Consider the following 24,171-nt stretch of genomic DNA (forward strand, 5'->3'; position numbering starts at 1 on the left):
TTATTGCAGTAAAATCCTCAAATGATAAATTTCCTGTGACAATTTTCCGAAAAAGAAACCACCCAACTTTTCCCTTCAGGATCAGAGGAAGCCGATTTATCCCATGGTAAAGTATGCAAGGATTCTGCATTCTGACTTGAAATCTTATCAAATCATTTATGTTTTGAGTACAGTGTTACATTATCCTATTCACATGTCATGTAGTATATAATTGCTTTTTGCGTTGCAACATCCACCATCTCATACCTGTATCAGATGGTGGAGTGGACGATGGTCGAGATGGCTTTGAGGCTTGTCCCACATTAGTTTTTTCCTTTTTGGGCTCCACTTTTACAGAGCCCACCTCCATCTTTTCCTCACACGTCAAGCCTTTCTTCACATCCGCTTTGTCAGTCTCTTCTTCTTTTATGTCATCTTTGATTTCCACTGATTGTTTTTGGTCCACACAAGAAGAAGCTGGATTGGGTATAGAGCAAGAAGATGAGGAAGAATCGGAAGTGGTACATTTAGGAGAAGAAGGCTTTTCATCTGGTACTTTGGCTGTGGAAGCCTCAGTGTCCATTTCCTTTGTAGTGTCACTATCTGTTTCCATTGGTTCTGTGAAGTCAGATACTGCAGGTGGCACAGGTGTATCCAAACCTTTCAGTGGGTCCACTGCCAAATCTACAGCTGGGTCCTCTTCTACAGTGTGGTCCTCCTGAGAAAATTAAAAATGATAACCAATTAAACGTTTTTCGGGCTCTCCACTTTCAATACGAACTACAGTATAAACTAATTTTTTTAAATAAATATAAAGGTATCTGACAGTTTTGTTCATGTTTCCATGCATTTACCTTCTTCTTTTCCTCAGCTGGGATCACCTCAGTGTCTTTTTCCTGTTGTCCCTTGCAGTCTGTTCTAGCTGTGACAGGTTCACTTGATGATGATGGTGTGCCATCTTTCTTCTCATCTTCTTCTACCTTTTTCAGTTCAAAATTTAGAGGATCCACTGGTGATCTCGGAGCAGTCATTTCTTCGAGTCCTTTTGGACTTGAAGAGGGAGGGGAAGGAGACAAATTTAGGGACAGGGACGGTGTGGGAGAGCTCAGAGCGGTCGGAGAGACGGGTGGTGTAGTCTGGGGAGTGTTCAAGTCCAGGATGTTGTTTTGCTCTTTGTCGCCCACTTTTTGTCCGTCCTCTTTATGTGTTCCATTCATCAGAGGTGGTGGAGATGGGTTGGACAAACTTGTACCCACAGTGAGCAAAGTGCTGTGCAGGTTCTCCAGCTGATGTCTATCACTGATCTTCATGGTTTTCCTGGCGCGGAAAATCTTCTTCTTCTCTTCTGTCACAATAACTTCCATCTTTGCCTGTGGAGTAGAGATAATAGATAACATGCATTCAGAAGGGATTAATGAGAACAGACAACACCCAGAGCTGTAAAAGTTAATGGCACAGTGTCTTCCGCTAATTAACCTTTCCTGATTCTGATCTTTACGCATTGCACAGTATTGGGTGCACCGTTTCCGAGAAAACACTAGAGGACACTGCAGAGCTCTTTGGCATTAGCTTTTTCTTTCTGGAAGGTTCTTCTGTCACAGCTGTCTCTGCACCAAACTGATGGTTCCTTAGCAGCCCGTTCCTTTACTACAAATTTAACTCAGCATCCAAGCCAAATCACACTCATCCATCTGATTACACATTGCTTCATCTGTCCTACAGTGACTTAAGTCAACAAGCAGCTCAGTAAGCCAGGAAACCTTTTTTCATGGTAGTCAGAAAAGCTAAACTTGCTTCTGCAAATCCCCTCTACCTCACTTTTCTGAAAAACTACGGATTTCATGTTTACCTAAGCCCCAATCCTGAGAACAGAAGTGGCACGAGTTAACAACAGCAGCAGCTCAACCTTCCTCCCATCCCCCCATCCTCCTATTGGTTCCCTCGTCAGCAAATCAGAACGGACCCATTCAGGCTGTGCTGGCAGCAGCAAAAGGGTTATGCAAAACATGAAGGACTTTCCGTATAGTTGTGATTGTTGTGCACAATTTACTGTTAAGGCTAGTTGTCACATTCTACAAGGATTCATTTCATGTCTACTTATTTTATATGCGTGGAAGCATGTGTTGATTTTACCTTCATTTTATGGGTGTCAGAAGTAAAAATGAACCTGAGCTGTGTGCAGGAGATACTTTACTTGCAGTAATTTTCTTCTTTTACACTCATGTGTTATAATATTAAGTAGCATAGAAAAAGTATTTAGAACTCACCTTCAAGCCAAAGGGTTCCTGACAATGGACTTAATACAGGACTTGTCGACAACCTGAAGGACAAATGAGAATAATTTGTTAGCAAATGTCTTAGTAACTTGAGCTCTAACTGTCTCTTTGGCTTCAAAGTGATATATTTTTCCAGGTCAATATGAATTGCATCAACTAAAAGTGCAATTATGTCAATTACTGTATTTTTTAACATACTTATTTATATCCAGATTTAAAATAGCATACAGTAAAGTAGACTAAGGACACTAAATCCCGGATTTTGATAAGACTGATGCTTCTTCCTTACATTTGTTTCTGCAGTGTAAAATTATCGGTCGTGACCAGCTTTCGCTTACTCGTGCTGGTAAAGCAAATGAAATTGCCTTAATTTGGAATTTTTTAGGAATAGTATTTATGACGTGACAAAACTCGAAACTATTTTTTTTTCAAAATTCAGTAACTCACAAGGCAAAAATTACTCAAAGGTAAACACAATAACGTAATATCACAATTATATTTTGGGCGATTATTCAGTTATCTGCAAGCAAGAGGCTTAAGAAGAACACCAATAGAGTGGTGACAAACTGGTGAAGGTCGCCAAAGTGGTGACAAACACACAAAAGGTTAACACAAAAGGACGCAAAACAGGAAAGTGGTTTGCCAGAATGATGGACAGAAAAAGATGTTTTACTGCAGAAAGGTTGAACTAAAAAAAAAACCCAAAAAACAAAACATAATTATGTACAGGTAAGAAGAAAAAAACAAAAACATGCAGTCACTGACAGTTTTGTTATATTTTTGGTCTTATTTTTCCCCCAGCTGCTAAGATCAGACTGTCGCTTCTAGTGGTAAAAAGCAAAAACAGACATTCAGATGGTAGGAACCTCAAACAGCCATGTCTTTATACTGGTTTCAGTGCAAAAACACAACATAAAAAGTGGTTACTACATGAGAAACCTTTAAACTCCGACCAGGAATGAGCAGTAAGCCGTGTCAGTTTCACACTGTAAACTTGGTTAGCTTTACTGCTACTGCAGTACTCACATGGTGCAGAGAGAACCGAGGGAAAACAGCCTCAACTTGCAAAAATCTCTCATTTAGCCTTGTGTATGTTGAAGCTTAGCAGGCTGCCACATGTATATGGAAAAACACAAAGACTAATGTGGACTGAGCGTATAGCTCCAGCTTTAATGCTGAGCAGCACAGTGAGATGTTTGTACACACGTTCAATATGTTAGGCCTTCCCTACTCTGTTTTTACATGAGCATGCATGTTTCTTGCTGTTTTCCTTCCTATTGTTCTAAAAATAAGTAAGGCAGCATTTCAATACAATTGCCTAAAAAAGATCTGACCTGAAAAACAAGAAGAATCAGAAAAAAAAACTCCTAAAAAAGCGTTCACAAATATGTGGAGCAGTGAAAACTGCAAGAACAATTATTGGTTTGCTTCACATTCCAGTGTTACTGCACACTGCGCAGAGCCGACTATCCCCCTCCCCCGTCCCACGGCCTCATTTACTGCTCCTGGATTTAGTGCAGGAACTCAAAATGGCCGCTGGATCTGTTGTTTAATGTCAGCCCGAGCTCTCAGTAGCTAGCTGAGAAGGATTCTCATTCAGGTGTATCAGGTTGCAGCACAACTCTGCTTAGCAAGAGTTTTCTATTCAGCCTGACACTTCGGCAAGCTGTCACATTGTGAACAAATTGTAGAACATTTAAAGAAAGTGCTAATTAAGCCAAACATAATCTCAGTTATTTGCTGATAATATTATTAAAGTGATCTTTAAATCCAACCTTTTTATTGCTATAAAACAAGCAGAAAAAGTATTGAGTCGATTTTGTCAGGTTTTATTATTAATCATTGTTATGGTCTTTAAAAATGTACACAGACTGTAAAAAAGCGCAGTTCTGTGTATAAACGCTCAGTGCATAGATTTTTAATAGTTGCTTGCAGCTACGAGAACTAGTCATTTTGCCCCTGTAAAGTGCAGAAAGCAGTCATAACATGTATGAGTAGCATCAGGGTGTGGCATTTAATCTTCACTCCAAATTAGGCCAAAAAAGGTAAACACTATTTTTTAAAAAATTATTTATCCTAAATCAGCAGAAACAGCACAACGTTAATCAAACTTCACACAACAGAAACCCATAGGAAAGCCAACACATGAAGGTTTATAGATTGGAATTCAAATCACTAAATGACGATTCATACAAGTTGTGAATGTTTCCCAAGAGAGAATCCACTGACTACTGAAACAGCAGACACCCACTGTTTCTGTGTCCTTAAAAACACAACTATGTGATTAAACCGAGTTCAAGGATCTTACTATGCCACAGATGCACTTTTTAATTTAACACTTGCGTTTTATTTTTGCAATGTTTTCTAAGCCAGGCTATGACTAACAGCTTACTAAATATGAACAGCAACTGCTTCATTTATTTGAAGCTACAGAGGGTGCATCAAAGGAAAGAGCCATGGAGAGATATTCAGACTCCATCCTTGGACTTAAACAAATCTTTACTCCAAGTTACAAAATAGCTGCTCATTCCTTTAGAAGTATTCCTTGAAACTCACTGTGTCAGCCCCCGATAAGCGGTCATTAAACTGCCGATTACAAACTCTGTCAATCTCGACTACAAGCATAACTACTTCCAAATAAAGCAGAAGCAAGGTCACTTGCTTTGAGAGACTGGAGAGGAGTTTGTGTTGCAGCAAGAAAACCTCTAACCTTCTTCAGTCTTTTAGCAGCCAAGCAAACAATCAAGACTTGACATTCATACTTTGTGGTTACATGCAACATCAAAACCTTCTCTTTCAGAACATGGAAGAACATCGCTGGTACAGATGGAAGACACGGTCATACTTAATGACATCTTGATCATCAGTTTTCAAGACAACATAAGACAACCTGGCTTAACATCTTGGCCTTTCCACCAACACACGCTGTCGAGCATGTTTGTGACGAAGCGCGAAGTTATTCATCGTCACATCTCTGGCTGACCTACAGATTTCAGTTAATGTTAAATCCCTCGTTACTTTGTTTGTTTGTCCACTGTGCACCATTAAACACTAGAAACAGTGTGTGAGTGTACCACGGGTCAGCATGAACAAATAAACCAGTGAGTTCAAAGAAAACACACGTGTTTATCAGCAACTCAAGCCAAGAAAGCCCGCTTTGGACTAAGACAACACAGTTGGGCAGCTGTGTTATTACAGTATATTGTTATTTGAGATTTACAACTTACATTTTGAGAGGATGATGACAGACTGTCGAAATGCTACCTTTTTGAGTAAAGTAAAAAATCTTTCTTTCTATTAAAATAAAACATAGTTAAAAGATCTTCTAGATCTTCAAGTTAAAAAATCTCATTAGGAGAACTTGAGATCTCTTAAAAAGACGTCAACTTAAATAACAGAGAGACTCTAACTGTTGAAATACTTTAAAAACTAATTTAAAAACCCACAATTTAAAAGCAGGTTATGTAGGATTGGGGCCTACTGACTGTGAAGCAGGCACTGGGTAAGAGGCCAACAGCAGACTACAAAAGAGAGGAGGGGCTCAGTTAGGACCAGTCCATCAAGCACATTGCAGTCATATAAAGTCTGTACTAGCTATTAATTAAACCATTTTCAAATGAAAAGCCTGTTGAGCACTCCTGACACAGCAACGTGTCTTGTTGCATAACATGAGCCGCTAAATTTTTTCCTCCCTTCCTGCTGTCACAGTAGCAAGATTTATTTACAGCTTGCCATAAATACATGCAAGTTTAATCCTTTTATCATTTTTAAATGTAGCGTAGTGATTATCAAGGCAAGGCAAGGCAAGGCAAGTTTATTTGTATAGCACAATTCAACAACAAGGTGATTCAAAGTGACAACACTAGCTAGCAGCGCACAGACAGAGGGAAAGTACCCTGCACAGACTGTTGCATGGCAACACCCATCCCCCAACTCTAGCACAAACTAGTCCACTGTATGGAAATCTACAGCCAGCACGGGACAAACCATTTTAACAAAGGGCAGGGGGGGGGGATCTGTCCTTTTATTAAAAACATCACCGGCAGAGGACATTTATGATGAAAAGGTTAAGGGCATTATGTTTATTTGAAAGCACAGTATTTTATGCTGTTCTGTGCTTGCAGTGTTAAAAATATTAAACTGTTTCAATCCACTGTTTTTATGCAATTAAAAATATTAAGCCCTTTCAGGGAAAATTTTACTGCTCCCTCTGGGCTCTCTGCTAAATCTTTGATAGAATTAATCTGAACTGGATACATATATGATCGGCCATGGTTTACTCCAATAACCTGAGGACTTGCTGTTCTTGAGCTGAGCACCGTGTTAGCCACAGTTTTCAACGCTCTCTAATGACTCCTGAGGACCGGAGTCAGACTGTAACATAATCTCACAGGACTCTTCTTGGCCATGCTAAATGCCACACTTTCACACAAAATGTTGAATTTATTAGAAACCAGGGAGGGGGAAACAATAGCTGTTTTAAATTCTTTCCATCGCATAAGTATTTACAGGCGGTGCACTAGTACCTTAGGGATAGGTCTCACAGAAAGCAGTAATTTTGTAATGTTTTCCTCAAGACAAAACATGCAAAAAAAAAAAAAAAAAAACCCTCCAAAAAACCTTAAATAAACATGAATTCATATTGTTCAGATATAAACAATTTAAGCCATGTATAATGTAGACAGTGTGCACACGCTAATCAGGATCACATTTCCTTTCTGTTCAGTGATAAGCTGACCATACATTTGCAGGATGTGTTAAGATCCGATGAAAGGTAGAGGCACCAAAAGGTTTACTGATTTTTTTTAATTTGTTGAAATATTTCAAAACCTAGAGCCCTGCACCATCTCCACAGACATCCTTTGGCTTAGTATTCACTGTATTCACACTTTCAAAACAGAACTGGAAAAAAAAAAAAAACCTAAACCTTTAGACTGTTAAGGCTGAAACTGAAAATCAAACTGAGTGGACCAAACAAACCCAAACAGCTCAATGCGCCAAATCTCTAAAAAAAAAAAAAATTAACAAAAGCCTCAATACTAAACAATGATAGAAATTATTTTTTTGTATGTGTTCACCTTTATCAGGATGACTCTAGAAAATATGGCATCCACTGAAGGTCAGATAAATTACTGAGCAGAGGACGATCAAAGGTAAAGGGGAGGAGTCTATGTTTTTCCTCTAAAGCTACTACGCAGTCTGTGCTAAAGACAAACCAAACAGTAAAAAAAAAAAAGTTAAAAAAGAAGTGACATTACATTATATATACACAACCAAATGAAAAGCAACAACACAGAAAACAAATAAAGTCACTAACACAACAAAAAGCAGCACAATGTGCACTTTAGTCTCAGCTTAGCTAGCACTGCACAACCAGCGCTAAATTGCACACTTTCGACACTCAACCTAGAACAAGCTGAAGCCACCCTCCCCCTCTCTCCATCTGTCTCTTTCACACAGACAGACACACACACACACACACACACACAGAGAGAGAGAAAGGCGCTCTCTCTGGAACAGCCTCTCCCTCTTGCTCATGGGCTGAACCATTCTGCTGTAGGGCGGAAGTGGGGGTGGGGCGTTCAAACAAAGAAAATTTTACTTTATTTCTTTTTGAAGTAATACTGCACTTTCAGAATTACCAAGGGAAAACCAGAAGTTTTTTTTGGTTTTATCTAAAATACTACCGCTAGAATGTTCTAGACCCGCTGAAACGTCTTTAATGTCTTCCTAAAACATATCAAACAAGCCAGTTAAGCAATTTTGTACCAAACTGTGTATACAGTCTATTGTTTTTATTGAATGTTAAAAGATTATCTCAGCAAAAAAGGAAAGAAAGTGTGTGTATATATCTTTTATTGAGAATAAATGGTGCTTTCTTAGCCCCAAAGTATCATGCTAGCTGCATCCAGTAAGAAAAAAAAAAAAAAAAAAAAGAGAGCAGAGTCTGACACAATAAGCAGCCTCTACCCGCCCAGCCTCTCCCTCAGCAGGGAGGGCTGCTGTTAAATGAGACTAAACCATTCCTATGCGGGGGTGGTTCCTCTACTCAAGAGGAACAAAGAACACACACCTAAAAATATAAAATCAAAAGCCTACATGGTTCATTTTTTTAATCACTTCTTCTAATTAGGTTTGCTTTGAATGATTCATCAAATTAAAAAGAACTATTTATGGTAATTTCCTGATTTGACACAAAAACGACAAAATAAGATGAAGTAGGATAGAAATACAATTTTATTTAAATTGTCATTCATATTCAACCTGCACCTGTCTTCATCAACAGCCCTCTTGCCAGAGTCAATAAAAGCTTGCAGTGCACTCTTTGCCTAACCCTCCTTTCTTCCATGACAGAAACACAAAATGGCCACCAGCGCTGCTGCGAGGAGCATGCAGAGTACAAGCTGGATCAGATCACATAACAAGCCCCACCCACAAAAAAAGAAGGGGGGAGGGGGGAAAGCAATGCGTATCTGCAGAAATCTTGATATGCATACGTAGATCTTGAGGAAACAGCAAATTTGACGACTGAGTGTTATCTCTGCATGTTAGTGATCTACTGTAAATCCTGGTTTAGCTTATTTTTGTTACAAGAGACCAGAAGTCTTGTGCTCACTTGCTCACTACCACCCTAAGCTAGGATTGAAGAATTAAGAAAATCTCGACAACCTCAAATATTGCTAAATATTTTATAAGTCTGAAGAACTGGGTAATAAAATAACGCCTTTTCTCTTTCAGACTGCCGTATGTCCTTCAACCAGTAAACCTGAGACTTCGCTGTCTAAGCCTGTCACACACTCAAGATGTTGTTGGTTTTATTTTCTGATTAACTATACACTGAAAAAGCAATTAACTGCTATCTGATATTAGACATTTTTATGAAGGCTAAATACTGTGGTGGGGGGGGGGATAGATGTCAGCCAGTGAGGTCAGAGCCTGCATTCCTACATTACTGCGCAGAATGCGCAGTCTTCCCTTCCCCCACCCTCTCCTCCTGCATCTGGATTCAATGAAACCTAAAATGGCCACGCTGATCTGCTGTGCGCAGGCACACTGAGCTCTTACTGCCTGCTACACCGGCAACAAGATCTCATGTTTAGTAGGAACCACAACAATAACAAAAAAAATCATATGTGGTAAAGTCTGACCAAAACATTTAATGTTAGCTGAAGTGATTTTATATCCTTAAACACAGGAAAAAAATTTCAAAATTCCCCTAAACAGGTAGCAACCTTGGGTCTATGGCTGTCACACAATCTAAAATATTCGTACACAAATTCAATCAAAGCTTTCTTAATATTATAATACTAGGACTCTGAAGCTCCAGTTTCCAACCACAGTGGATGGAAAAGTCAGGTGAACTGGAAAATCTGAATCACCCAGAGGTTTGAGAAAAAGTGCGCGGATGTTTGCTCTGAGATAGTGTATGCATGCCAGGAGAGGTTCCAGTCTGCCAAGACCTTGAACAGGGTGAGATGTATAGAAAACATTTAGATGGATACATTCAAACGTGGACACTTTAGAAGGGAAGAGCACGTCCAATACCAAAACTGTTAAAAGGAAAAAATGTGTTCAAGTACACATGATGGTACTGACGATACTTTCCAGAGAAACAGGTGCAATTACAAGACTTTATCCTTGAACACATTCTCGATATGCTGTCAAATTCATAATTCATCTATAAGTGGATGCAGTCGCAGTTTGAACTCACTCAGCGACAGCAATAAAACTGAACACAGCCCATCAGGTATAGTCTGCCACCTGCCACAGTCAGTTTTTATGCTTTCCTTATGGATTTAGTTTTCACTTTTGTTCAGCAGGCATGTGGACAGATCAACTTGGGGACCAAGCTATTGCCACTATATTTGATCATTCCTCTCTCCAGTGGGATTCCTTTATCTACATATATCCAGCTATTTGCCATCAAGACAGTGTGTGACGTTCCTTTAACTGTTCCCTTAGCTGAAAACCCCAAAGCGCATAGTAATAAAAACAACACGTAAAAAAATAAGGAAATTACAGTAGAAAATATAAATAAAGTAGTCTTGTAGTAGTATTGTAGTAGTAGTATTGTAGAAACCAATTTCTGAAAAGTAGTCAAAAGAAAGGAAATTTCTTTTGACATGATTTTAACTGTTGCGTTTATAAGCACTGACTTTTTGCCTACCATTTCTCAAACATTGTACGCGTGATTGTGCCTCCCCCCCCTTCTTGTGACAAATTAGACTCCAGCGAGAGCTGGGTAAAAGGAAAAAAGGGAAGAAAACTAGGGAAAGGGTGGGGGTGGGAGAACCAGGAGATCCATGTGAATCAGGCAAGCTGAGCGGGGTTTGTGTAATGACTACAGAAAAATGCTATGGATGGTTACAAATACAAAGTGAAGTACACCATCCACCAAAATAAAGTCGACCTTAAGTTAATTTTAAGGCATTAAATAAACAAAAAATAAACAAAAACAATAACCCCACACTTTTGGTTAACTGCAGAACCAAAACATCTGCATGTAGTTGCTCCATTTTATTTTTTCAAGAGTCTGAAGGCTGTGTGGAATAATTTGAGTTTAGGTCACATTGTATGAAATAGCTACAGCTAGCACACAAAGTCAGAGCCACAGCCTGACAACAGAGCACCGAACCCCTCCCCCACACCTGCAGTCGGCTCTCTGGAGGTTTACAGCCAGGCATGGACTAAACCATTTCAGGAGTAGGGGGGTTCTCATAAAAAGGGAGGGAACTATAAAGATAAATTACAATTTCAAACCTACCTAAATGATTCAGACTCTATAGTTACATATTCAGGTCTAAATAAGTCTATGCTGAACAGGAAAAGATTTGTTGTGTGTTCTAGTCCTCTTGTGGAGGCAGATATTTTACCCTTGGCTTTGAAAGACCTGTTCATTCTCCTTAAGCTTTTTGATCAAATTTTACTTCTGTCTGTTCTGCAATAACTCATCCTTGTTTATGTCTAAAAGTGGGTTTTCTCGGAAGTTTGCTGCGTGGTAATAAAGTCCAGAATTAAGGACTCACAAATCCAGTATTAACAGCTTCCTCCTCTCTGTCTAAAAACAGACATTCAAGCATAAAGAGGCCATGGAACTCACACACTGTTTTCTGTGAAAAACTTTGCAGGACACAGCTAAAATTTCCTGACTCGATAATTTAGACAAGTCAACAAGCTAGCAACTTTGACACTTTTCCATCCCCCACTCTATTCCTTTGATGGGCTGCAGTGAATGCTAGAGCACAAAATGGCTGACTGCCTGAGAATGCCTTTTGTAATTAATATAGCTAGCCTTTCCCCACATACGCCTGTTTAATACCACTCTATTTTAAAAAGAACTATATTTGTTTCTCCCCTCCCTGCTGGTTTGTATAAACAGAAGACTCTTTTTAAGTATAAAAGGAGAAGACATATTCTAATTAACATTCATTGGACCCACAGCAGTAAATGGTCATTTCAATTGCATTTGTTGACATGTTAACATAAATTAGCCAGCTTCATAATTTGACAGTATTTATAGCAAATGTATTTGTTAGCAATGTCTCAAAGTATTCCTATTTGGCTAGGCTACAATAAAATAATAGTATTTGTAAAGTACTAGTACTTTTTCCCATATATTTCTCTCTTTTACTTCTGAAAAATATATTTGTGAAATATTGGTACTTTGTGGGTGGCATGAAGCAACCCACAAGCACACCGAGTATTACAATGGTAACTGTAAGGTAAGAGAGCTAATCCTGCTTTTGCAACTAACTTTCAAGAGAATGCGTTTTCTCGTGTTTAAATTGTTGGATTAATCTAAATCTAAAGCTTGACTGATAAGAAATTAATAGCTGGGAACAACCCTACCTTGCTCCAGATTCTTGCTGGAAGACTCGATGACACTTGGCAGACACCAATACAGATTCAGTGGACTGACTGAAATGATGTATGGACGATGGCACAATCCTAGGCTTAGCCTATTTAGTAAATGTAGTAAAGGCTAGCTCACCTTTATGAACGTGGTTAAAGTCCAAGTGCTCCAAATTAAAGGCGGAGACATTTTCCCTTTCACTAGTTCTACTTCTTATTTAGAACCAAACCTAGCTGGGTCAAGCATACCCAGTTCACATTCACATATCAAATATCACATATAATTAAATGTTCAAACTATAATGGCAAGACCTCTTCCCAGTTGAAAAAGCACCAAACCCCTACGCTCCCTCCTGTGATGGGCCCACGTATAGCTTTTAAGTTACCCTGCAAGGCTGAACAGGTGACTGGCCTGTCCCTTAAGTCATGATTTTTACTCTGTTGCAGAAGCGAACATCGACAGCTGGAGACCTGACAGTCAAGAAGTCATTCTTGTTATACTTCTTGGATATCAGCTAGAATTCTGCTGCCTGAGGAGCATATGTAGTTGGTGCATTTTAATGTAAATTCTCCATGGACGTGAAACAGGAAAGCACACAAACCCTCATGCTAAACATGTGACTTCAAAATTTATGTAATTGAGATCGGAGCGGACACACTGACAAGGAGAGTATAATTCCTGCTTTAGAGACAGGATGAGGAGCTCAGTCATTCAGGAGAGGTTTAGGGTAGGGACAGTACTCCTCCATGCAAAAGGGGCCCATTGAGATGGCTTGGATGGTTATTCTGACACATCCTAGATGAAGTTTTTCAGGTGTTCCGAGAAGTCCCTGAGATAGACCAAGGACACACCATTAGGTCGCTTGGGAACAGAATCAGCTGAAGGAAGTTACGTTGTAAGTTACAACATAACCAGAAACTCCTTTTAATGCTACACTGTAACCTTGCACACAACCTGACATGCACCTCCTGAGAAATATAACTAACTAGGTTGACAGAGCCCACAACAACTTCAGTGACATGGAAGGCTATGGTGATCTTTCACAGCACCTTGGCCAAGAGCCTTCCATCACAGTTACCAATACTGCAGTAGAATCACATTTGACAGCAAATTTGTTGTGACTGGAGAAAACAGATTAATGCTCTTAGCAATCGTTGCAGCAGTGGCCTGGTTACTCTGACAAAGGAAACACGGTCGCTAATTTTCTAGTGCTGCAGAATTACGCTGGTTTGTACACCTGTCATCTATTGACTTTCAGGGATGTTTTAAAGTATAACAGGAATCAAGCCTGAAGTCCACTGCCAAGTCCATGTGTTGTTGGTGCATCGTAATGTAATTTGTCCATGGACAATTGCACAACATGGAGAGTTATGCGGACATATGTACCAACCTTTATGTTCACTCACTGAAGATGAAATTCTCAGGCATCAACAGATGGAAAAGGAAAAGGTTATCCAGGCTTTAATCATGATTATACTCTGATGCGGAGCTGAAGACCGGACGGCTAAGTAGCCATTCCTGTTATATTTCTTTGAAATCCGCAGCCTGGGCAGCATGTATAATTAGTACACTGCAAAGTAAGTTTTCTGCGGATGAGTCCCTATGGTCACAAAAAACAAGAAGGCACATCGGTGTCCGAATGGACCCTCGAGCTAACTGCCTTATGACAAAATTTCCTTCAGTAGATATATAGTAGTCGACTAATCATTGCTGTTTTCACTACTCTCTATCAGAGTTACTAGTCGTTTGAATAAATTGTTAAAATTTTAATAGATTCCCAATCCCATGAAATGATTGTGTCCTAAATGTAATGCAGTCACCTGCCACAAGATGGTGCATAGTTGTTTAGAAACACCTTACATTTGTTAATTTAGGTCTGATCTTTTTGTTAACAAAATTAGAATGAGATCACAGATACAGGCCATGGAAATTAGCTTTCTCCGAAGCATGGATAAGCTTTCCCTTCGTGATCGGGTGAGGAGTTTGTCATCTGAGAGGGGTTCAGAGTAGAGCCCCTACACCTCCACATTGAGACATCTGTCATCTCCTGGGTAAGGTATTCCGGCCAGGAACCTGCCGGGAGAAGGCACAGGCGTACACCCAAGATATGCTGGAGAGATTACGTCTATTGGATGGCCTGGAAGAGGCTCGATGTTTCCCTGAATAAGCTGGAGGAGGTAGTCAGAGGGAGGAGACACAAATCTCTCTGAGACTGCATCAGGAAGGGTATCCAGTAAAAATATGCAAAATAAAACATCGGGAGTTACTTAATGTGCCAACTGTTTGTGAAAAGAATAGCTGAACACAGATTACAGGTTTTACAGTTTTATTACTGGCTAGAGTGCACAATTCGCTCAGTGTGGCCAATGAAAAATATTTTCTACCTGGGTAGTTGTAACTTGCTTCAAGCTTTTTGACCAGTTTGCTTAAAGCATTCCTTGACCACCATGTAACAGTATTGGTAATATTCATCAAACATTTGCTCCTTCTGTCATAGGGAGTGCAGCTAGTGAGTGCAGTTATGCACAGTCGAGTCTTTTTTTTTTTTTTTAACATTTCGGTCGCACATCCCCTGCTTCATAATCTGGCTGTACTTGACAGTGTGTTCTTCTTTAAGTGGTGAAACAAGTTTCTTGTTTCCATTTTCAGTGGAAACAACATTCTTTACATATTTTACACTACTACTTTATTGGAGGTTGCTGAAGTAGCTCCCTTTTTAAGTATTAAATCATCACCTGAGACTGGCAGGCAGCTCTTGCTATCAGACATGCCTGGGATTATCTCTTTGTTGCATGACCTAGACAATGTATAACCATAGTTTTGCTACAGCAATGATATTGAGATATGACACTTATCATGTAATATATATTCTGGTATTGCAGACAATATGACATTACACAACCCTACAGACCACAAAACCCTGACTAGGTGACTAGATGTTTAACTATTCTGTTAAGAAACCGAATGGAAAGCCAACTAATCATTACGGCTGCAATTGTGTGGAAAACCCCCCAAACTAGGAGACAGTGTAGCTTCTCCTGTTTAATGGTTTACTATCACATTTCACTTATTAGCTAACAAAACTAAAATGGTGTTCGCTTAGCAAGCATTGTCATAACATTATAACATTAAGTATCAACGCAACACATTAACGTAAATCTATAAAACTGACCCATTCAGATTTGATATCATAGATCAAATCTGGGGATTTAAATATTTATGAGCTGCAGTTTATGAGCATTTAAACTACTGCTGTCGCTTTGCACTAGGGCTGCCATGATTAGTCAACTAGTCACAATTACGTCGACTATCAAAATCGTCGACAACTAATTTAGTAGTCGATGCGTTGTTTTGAAGCTTTGTAAGATCCCAAAAGACGCAGGAATAAGTAGCAGGATTTAAGAGTGTAATAACGGACTGAAACAGAAGTTGGCAGCACTGCATGTACAACGATGCCAGCTGCCTTTAAACCCCAAAGAAGAAGCAGTGTCCGGTATCGTAGCTGTGTCCAAATTCAGGAACCGCATCTTCCTGTGCCCGCATTAGTAGGCCAATTACGTTACAGCGACACGACGAAGATTGTCCAAATTCGAAGACTCCGACAAATGCCGCCAACAAATGCGTCCTTTATTTCCCAAGATTTGAAGGATGGGTCGGGTGTATACTTCGTAGCCCAACCCTGTCCCAGAATTCATAGCGCATGCCAGCTCAGTTTCCAACAATAGCGGCAGCTAGTTAGTTTTAATATTACTCTTATTATTCTTTCTGGGTCACAAAATAAACTTAACATATTTTCAGGCGAGAATGTAGCTGTGTAAACTTCAAACACCAGCTCAGTGTATCAAGACACCACATATTTTCAAAAGTGCTCCGACGTTTTCAGAGACGTCTGTTACCCACCAGCTCGATAGCTAGCCCGGGTTCAAGGCTCACTAGAGCCGGTGAGAACACCGGACTCCCGGCAAATCGTTTTCAAACCCACTGCCATCTTTCGCTACTCAGGTTAAACATATATAAGTCACTTAGATAACTTAAAATGTTATTGTTTGGTTTTTTTCAGTATTTTCTTTGTTCCTGAGTAAATCGGTTTGGCTGAGATTAAAGTTATAGTTTTTACACAGCTGAATAAACGTCAAGCAGACAACTGATTATCAGAAGTGTGAGATGCTCGAGGATATACTCCGGTGTCCTGTTATATTTTAGATAGCAAGGAGCAGACGACTGAGATTATTAAGCTTAGAGCTGGGCGATAGAACGATAACGATATGTATCGCGATATAACTTTTACTCGATAGAGAAATTAAGCTATCGCGATAGACCTCGCCGCTCTTGTCCTCTTAAAAAAAAAAAAAAAAAAAAAAAAAAAAAGGTCAGCCAATCCAAATTAAGTAGCGCAGAGCCGAACCAATCACAGCCGCAGCGTCACGTGGCGTGACTTGTTACGTACAGCACAAGTGCCAAGCCGCACGTGTGTTTGTTTGGGAAGCAGCCAGCGGGTAATGGAGCCAGCGCGTAATGGAGGAAATGAGTGTGCCGACTAGAAAAATCAACCGAGCGTGACCGAAGAGAAAACAGATGATGGTTCCAATGCCGGAGAGATTGTCGAACGGAAGAGCCATAGAAGTTCCGTAGTGTGAAGGTATTTCGGCTATTTCAAGTCTGACAAAAAACAGAGTAGCGTGCACTGTAAATTGTGCCGAAAGCAAGTCTGGAAATACAATAAACTGGTGCATGCGTCACACTGTGCGCCACGTTATTGTTTCGGTGAAATGAATTTCTACAATACTGTTACTGTTAATTCTACTCTCTGCAGTGTTTAAATGCTTACATACACACACACAGTTACTGTCCCTCCACACATACGACTCGGTTCTGCTTCTATGCCCCAGCTTTGTTTACTTTTTCCCACCGAGGCTTCTAGACTTCTGATTGGCCAATATTTCTGCACGGTTAGGAATCTAGCGCCACCTGCTGCTTTGGCATGTTCATAGCAGCGTTTTCCTTCATTTCTGCCTTTATGTGTGGACGGGATTATTTTTTAAAACGAAAAAGGAAAATCTCCGTTTTCAAAAATACCCGTGTACGTGTGGACGTAGCCTCAGTCTCTGACTGGAAGCGCTAATTCGTCATTCGGCTTTTGTCAGACTAAAGTAACTGTTAAAACTGTTTGAAAAGCTAAGCTATACAACAAGGAGAGATTGAGAATTTCCTTTTAGTTCTGTTTATTTGATATTGACAAAAGTTAGTCAGTTTTGTCTGTTCTTCTGTAAAACAAACTAAGATTTATTTTTAGAATTAATATTTTGTTTCTAAGTGGAATTGACAATTTAGTCTGTTTCGTTTGTTCTATTTTGAAACTTAAACGCTTTAGCGGCTGCCTTTTGTGTAGTTTGCAATATTTGCCTTTATTTATCTGAAAAAGTCTCATGTTCCTTAAGTACATCTACCCTGTTGAACTTATTATGGGAAATAAATATTTAAATACAAACAAGCTGCTGATTATTTCACATTTTACTTGTGAGCAACGGCACATTTAAATCTTACAAATATAGTTATTTGGCTTATATCGTGATAGATATCGTTATCGCCTGAAATGAAAAAAACATATCGTGATATGAAAAAATCTCATATCGCCCAGCTCTAATTAAGCTCCACCGAAAAAATCTGCAAATTTCATTAAAATTTAATAAACTATCATCTTGTCTCTACTTTTAGTTAGCACATACCTTAAACACTTAAAGCTGTAAGCTAATGATAGTTAAACAAGAGCAGATGCATGCTAGTGCAATAAGCTGTACGTTTTACGTCCAATGGATGCATGATCTGATTAGTCGACTAATCGCAAAAATAATCGGTGACTAGTCGACTAGCAAAATAATCGTTTGTGGCAGCCCTACTTTGCACAGTCTGCATTTAAGTTTGTTTTCTGTGAAATGCTTTCGCATTTTTTAAAATCTCAGTTTCCATTTTCTTCCGTCTTCCTGCATTGCCATTCGCCTACACTTCTTCTTTGTTAATATTGAGTGCAGTCTTGCAGATGGAAAATGTGATACTGCCCCCATACCTTCCTGCAGTGTATTGCAGTTACAAAAACACATTTATGTGGTATGTATATGACGCGTCAACAATAAAATGATGGACTAACCACTTTTTAATAGTCGATGTCATAGATTATGTCAACAAATTGTGGCAGCCCTACTAGCCAACTAGTGTTTCTGATGTCTACTAGCAAGGGGAGTAACATCTATACATCTAGTTAAGTAGTCGCGCATATCCCTATGTAGCAGCAACTGAACTTTCTAAATAACTGAAATATAGCTAGGAGGCCTGTACAGGTAACTTGAATACATGAGAAAGACTTTAGTCGCCTAGTCTGAAAACTATTGTAAGATTCACTGCTTTAGGTAATGTTAAAAGGTCAATTTTTTCTGTAATTTTACAAATAACTTTCCTGATATTTCAGTCTTTATTTGCCACATCACTGCTCTTCTGTGTAACATCCCCTTAGTACTCATATTGCTACCAGACAGCTACCAGGATTAAATAATTACAAACAGCCACAACAAAATATGAAGCTGGAAAATACGCAAGTGTAGCATGTCTTAAGCACAAACATTCTCATTTTAATAGGATAAAAATCTGTGTAAAACCTGACCACTTTTTTATTGTTATTATCATCATCATTATTATGTGTGAAGTACAACATTACATTTGAAACAACCAAGATTTCTAATCAGCAGCACAACAAGACATCAACGACGAATAACCAGCACACAGAATTTTGAACCTAGATCACATTTCTCATCTCTCTCATTTTCAGCCCAAAGCAAAGGAACCGGCTCCAACTGGCTGAAACCGGTTCGCATAGACTTGGCATGCTTTCAAAATCTCACAAACAAGGGCAAATTTTTTCCTATTTAAAGTTGAAAATACAGTACTGGAAGCCAGCATCACGCCTGACCTAACTTCCATAAGAATAATTTCATAACATAACATGTAAATGTCAGAATCTGTAATTAAATGAGAAACACACAAACTGATTTGCCTTTTCATTGTGGACAAATCAGTTATGTCTCTATATTTCTACATTTGATTTATTTGATCAATCTATTAAGAATTAGCTTAAATTTCAATAAATAACCATGGTGACATGGTTTTAACCATAACTACTATGATATACCAACATGAATACCATTTCATGTTGAAGTGCACCGCTTTGTAAGAATTTAAGATACATAACAAATAATGTCACACAATAGCAGTGGCACGTATTGAGAGTATTGAGAATCAATATGCATTTTGTCACTTGACCAGTTATATAATGTGATATATTATTTTTAATTATTTCTCTACAGAAAATGCTGCAAGATACAAGTATGCTCTGTGTGACATGGTACAGTGATGTGGCCTACCTGAATGGCACTTTACGCCCTTGTCTAATATACACATTAAAATTTCAGATGAATCTGAGTTATGTCATCAAATTCTGCTCATATTTATCACTGAGGCCAAAAACTCTTGGCCTATAGTTGTCATGAGCCAACAGCTGCACAGTGCCGACTTACATCTGGTAGCAAACATGTATAAACCAGGACTGCTGTCACACTAACTCCCCCTTTTCTCCACATGGAGCTCCCCAGAAGGTCTCGATTTTAATGATAGAAAACAAAACAAAATATTTTTTTATTTACAATCTTAAAATCTTAATGAAGCTAGCTCTACAAATTGCTGATTTATAAAACTCAATACAGACAATCTTACACGGTATAAGAAGTTAAATAAATTCAGCAAAGTCAAATATAACATCTACAAGAAAGCTTTTGAAAAATGTATGTGGTGCCTTTAAGGGCTGCTTCCTCTTCTGCAGATAAAAAAAAAAAAGAGACTGTAATGAATTACAAGTGCACCATGTGAGCACTGCCGCTGGGTGAAGCGGGGGAGGTGAAACCAAAAACAAGGCCATACCATGTTCTAAAAGGGTAAAAACCAAATATTAAACTCTTAATTTTCTCTGTTTCTATGGACACGGTTATCAATAACATTATAACGGGGAGTTGGAAAATATGAAAGACTCCAAATCTGAAGACAGATGAAATTGCCCAAACCACTTGGTGCCTGATATTTTATGCAGTTCAGAAATCACTCCACTGGCCTTATATCTATTCTGCGCATCAGTTCACCAAAACCAAAAACAAAGTGAGATTTCTCATTTGTAGTAAATTTGTGTGATAGGTCAAAGACAAAACCTGCTTAATTCTTGTCTGATGAGATCGACTTTAGGCCACACCCACATCCTAGGACAGTGGAATGGAAAATTACTAGACTGTACCACTTTAAACCAAGAGGGGAGGGGTGCAGCTGCCTCTTACTCACATTAGCCATTATATTTTTCTATTCTATCACATTGAAGGCTCTATCTAGATTGCAGTTTGATAAGCTAGAGCGATTCCTGCAAGTGTATTTTTTAAATCGCTAACTCTTCAGTAAAGCTGCCAATCCAACGACACAAAACAGAGTGACATAGTCCATTTATTACTTTGGCACCTTCTTCATTAGTTTCTATCTCAAGATAAACAACTACACATTAAGATCTGTCATTTTTTTTGTCCCTCGCCCAAATTACCACCTTTGCAGGACACTGATTATGTCTGCAGCTTCCTAGCACCAACACGGCACAGTCGCTACACTGATGTTGTAGGACTGGCTTTTAATGTCTTGAAGTGAGGTATGAACATACCCAAGACACAAATGTACATTTCCAGTTGTGAAATTTGGGAGAAAATTCATTATATTTTTGTAGTTTTTCCCACCTGAAACAGTTTGTTATGAACAAAAACAGTGACAATGTTTAAGTAGCTTTTTGTTGTTTGTTTTAACATTTAATGTCATATTAATCAGAATTTTAAAAATTTGCCAGTGTAATATTATCAATTCTATGGTATTAGAAAGTAATTAATTTATCACTGGCCACTGCCACTGCTAGCTGACATTTTTTGTTTTACGCATTTCTAACATATACGAAGCTAACCTGGAAGTGGCTTCTATCTGACGGCCACCAGAGGGTGACAGTTGTGGTTGCAAAAAGAACCTCTGGTTCTACAGAGATCTAGGGGGGGAAAAAGTTTATTTTGACCACTAAACATTTTCGTGCGGAGTTTAGGGCTTAATCGAGCATTCTGTTTTTTTGCAACCGAAAGGGCACCGGTTAAAACACACATCCAAACTGAATACAATCTTAAAGCGAACACAGGTAAAACTACAAACTGTAGCATAGCATATTACTATTACAGTAATTGCAAAAACCTGGATTACAGGAAAAGCACAATAAATAGCTACAGCAAAGTCAAATATAACTTTAAACACACACACACACACAAAAAAATAGGTTGTGCCTTTAAGGGCTGCTTCCTGTTCTGTAGGGAAACAACAGTCTCTGTAATGAATTACAAGTGCACCATGTGAGCACTGCAGAAGTGAAGAGGGGGAGGTGAAACCAGAAACAAGGCATGATTCAAAAAATTAAAAGCAAATATGAAACTGTTGACTTTATATTAACTGATTTTTTTTAAAAAAATATGTAAGATGTTGGAAAATATGATGAAAGACTACAGCACTGAAAACTGAGAAATTGCCCAAGACATTTGGTGTCTGATCTTTAGTGCAGTGTAATGATCATGTACATCTTTCCATCTTTCCACCAAAACCATAAAAGGTGGAGATTTCAGTTTTCAAGTAAAGTCACTGGCAGGTAAAAAAACCAAAACCTGCTCAACTCTTGTCTGATCATTGACTTTAGGCCACACCCACATCCTAGGAGAGTGAAATGGAAAATTACTGGATTGTACCACTTTAAACCAAGAGGGGGAGGGGGCGGGTTCAGCTGCTCAATATGAGGAATGCAGCTTTCTCCTACTCACTTCTAGTCACTTTAGACAGCTAAGTTAAAAAGATTATACTGTAGCAGTGAATTTAGGGATACCATCTAGTAAGAGCTAAAAAACTTTTGTGGATATTATTTTTAAAATAAAAGCCACATTTTCATTTAGCATCCACAGAAGATCAATAACGGACGCCACAAAGCTTTTTGTTATGTCAACATGCTGATTATATTCGCTGCTTCCTAGCACCAACATGGCGCAGTTGCTACATTGACTTTGTAGAACTTTACCTAAAAAGCCATAAAATGAGGTACAAAAACATCAGAGACACAAGTGTGCATTTCCACATTCTGAATTGGGAAGCAAACTTAAAGTATTTGATTACTGATGAGATGTAAGAACTCTTTCTTCAATCAGCAGATAGTAAAGCGACTATTATTTATATCAGCTGTCCCCAACCCCTGGGCCTCGAACCGGTACCGGTCCGTGAGTCGTTTGGTACCGGGTCGCAAGAGTTGAGGCTCAGGTGTGAAATGTATGGTTTTCAGGGTTTTTATCGGTTTTCAGCGTTATTTTGTTATCGTTTTTATCGTTAACTCGGTTTTCCTGGGTCTTTTCACCTGTGTTATGAATAAATCTTTTTTTCGTTACCGGTACTAGTTTTATCCGCGACACATTAAAGGCCAGTCCGTGAAAATATTGTCGGGCACAAACCGGTCCGTGGCGCAAAAAAGGTTGGGGACTGCTGATTTATATAACTAAAGATAAAGGTGACTTGTTTCACAACGTTTATCAGAAATCAAGGAATAGACATGTAATTTTTTTAAAGCTCAAATGTTCTAAAATATATGCTGTATGTAATTTAAAAAAAACTACCTGAATAACAAATGTAAGATATATCAGCATTCAAATCAATTCACAGTTTAATGCTAGCATACACGGATGTTATGACTCCAGACTGGTTATGCAAACGACTTTTCTAGCACACAAAAAAACGAATCGAATATAAGCCATTAGAGAATTTTTTAAAAAAAATGTCTGTAAATAAAAGCTGCAAATAAAATGTTTTCACTCCGTGATATCGATTAAAAAAACCAAAACAGTATCAATATACCATTATTCATTTAGCGAACACTGACACTGCTAGCTGACAGGGTTTTCATTATGCATGTCTGCTGTAATCCCGGTCTGTAGGGGTCACTGTTGCATTGTATGCAGCCAACTACCAGTAACAGATTTTTTCCCCTAATTCATATCAAATGTTTCTGTTCAGAACCACAAGTTCCATAAAGGATGACATTCACTGCTATTAAATAAAAGTACAAATAAGCTGTCTGGGTAGCATGCTAACTGCAGTACCTCGACTCACCGAATTTCTCTACGCTGTCCGCCGACGTTCCCGCGATTTTAAGCTTCGTTCCGTACGGTCCCCTCCTCACCCGCTGGTGTCCAAACCAACTCTTACGGACCCCCTGTGTGAAGCGCCGATGCTCTCGGGATGCGTTATGAGTGCTGCATCAAGTCCACGTTCTCAAGATGAACCGGGGAAACTAGTGAGCTGTGCCACAACAACAACTGTTGTGTTCGCGGATTCAACCGACTGCTCCGCGCCCCCTCTGACTCGCGAACAGACTCCTCCTCCTTTCGCGCACGCACAAAAAAACTCCAACGGCTGACGTTGCGACCGGGGGAGAGGGGGTTTGGTCGTTAAACGACTAACGGTCGCGCAGTCCAGAGATGCAGTCTGAGTGGTTCACCCGGTTTTTTTTTTTTTTAAAGCATCCTGTTGGTCACCGTGCTGAAGTCGGTAGATAAAAGCAGGCAAGGTATGTATATGAACCGCTGCAGGATGTTTTAGGTCGGTTAGTATGGAGGATATGCAGGACTCAAAGAAAATGTGCTGCAGCTTGTAGTTACCCTGCAGCAGGAGGAGCAGGTTTGAGACAGAATCACAGAGCCAATGAGTGGTAGAGAACAGGCAGCTGAACATTGGCATGGAGGGGGAGGGGTGTCCAGACAGAGCCCAGAGACATTACAGTGCTAAGGGGGAGGGGTTATAGGGAGGGGGAGGAGCCTTCTGCCAAACAACAGCCTGAAAATTTGTCTGTAACCTAACTACAGACAGTAGTGTGATTGTAGTTTTATAAACCTACACTCACAGTTACACAGACCTGCTGCATCGGCA

The 24,171-nt window shown here is 39.3% G+C and overlaps 1 protein-coding gene across 5 annotated transcripts in view; it reads right to left on the reverse strand.

The window, feature by feature from the left end:
* atf7ip (activating transcription factor 7 interacting protein) overlaps positions 1-23,948 on the reverse strand; it is a 31,804-nt gene extending 7,856 nt beyond the window's left edge. Inside the window, exons 1-5 of one of the 5 annotated variants that reach the window (XM_085277087.1) lie at positions 23,356-23,948; positions 2,247-2,299; positions 834-1,349; positions 640-697; positions 247-456 (exon numbers count right to left, since the gene is read on the reverse strand). In XM_085277087.1, the coding sequence (XP_085133213.1) occupies positions 247-456; positions 640-697; positions 834-1,343 (778 nt within the window). In that variant the 5' untranslated portion in view covers positions 1,344-1,349; positions 2,247-2,299; positions 23,356-23,948. Of the gene's footprint in view, positions 1-246; positions 698-833; positions 1,350-2,246; positions 2,300-23,345 lie in introns of all 5 variants that reach the window. The other 4 variants (XM_085277086.1, XM_085277083.1, XM_085277084.1 and 1 more) reach the window with 4 other exon arrangements.
* Positions 23,949-24,171: the final 223 nt, after the last annotated feature.

This window comes from Mchenga conophoros, linkage group LG6, assembly GCF_057382185.1.
Source record: "Mchenga conophoros isolate Kocher_MC1m ecotype Shallow Benthic linkage group LG6, M_conophoros_male_GT1.1, whole genome shotgun sequence".
Taxonomy (NCBI): domain Eukaryota; kingdom Metazoa; phylum Chordata; class Actinopteri; order Cichliformes; family Cichlidae; genus Mchenga; species Mchenga conophoros.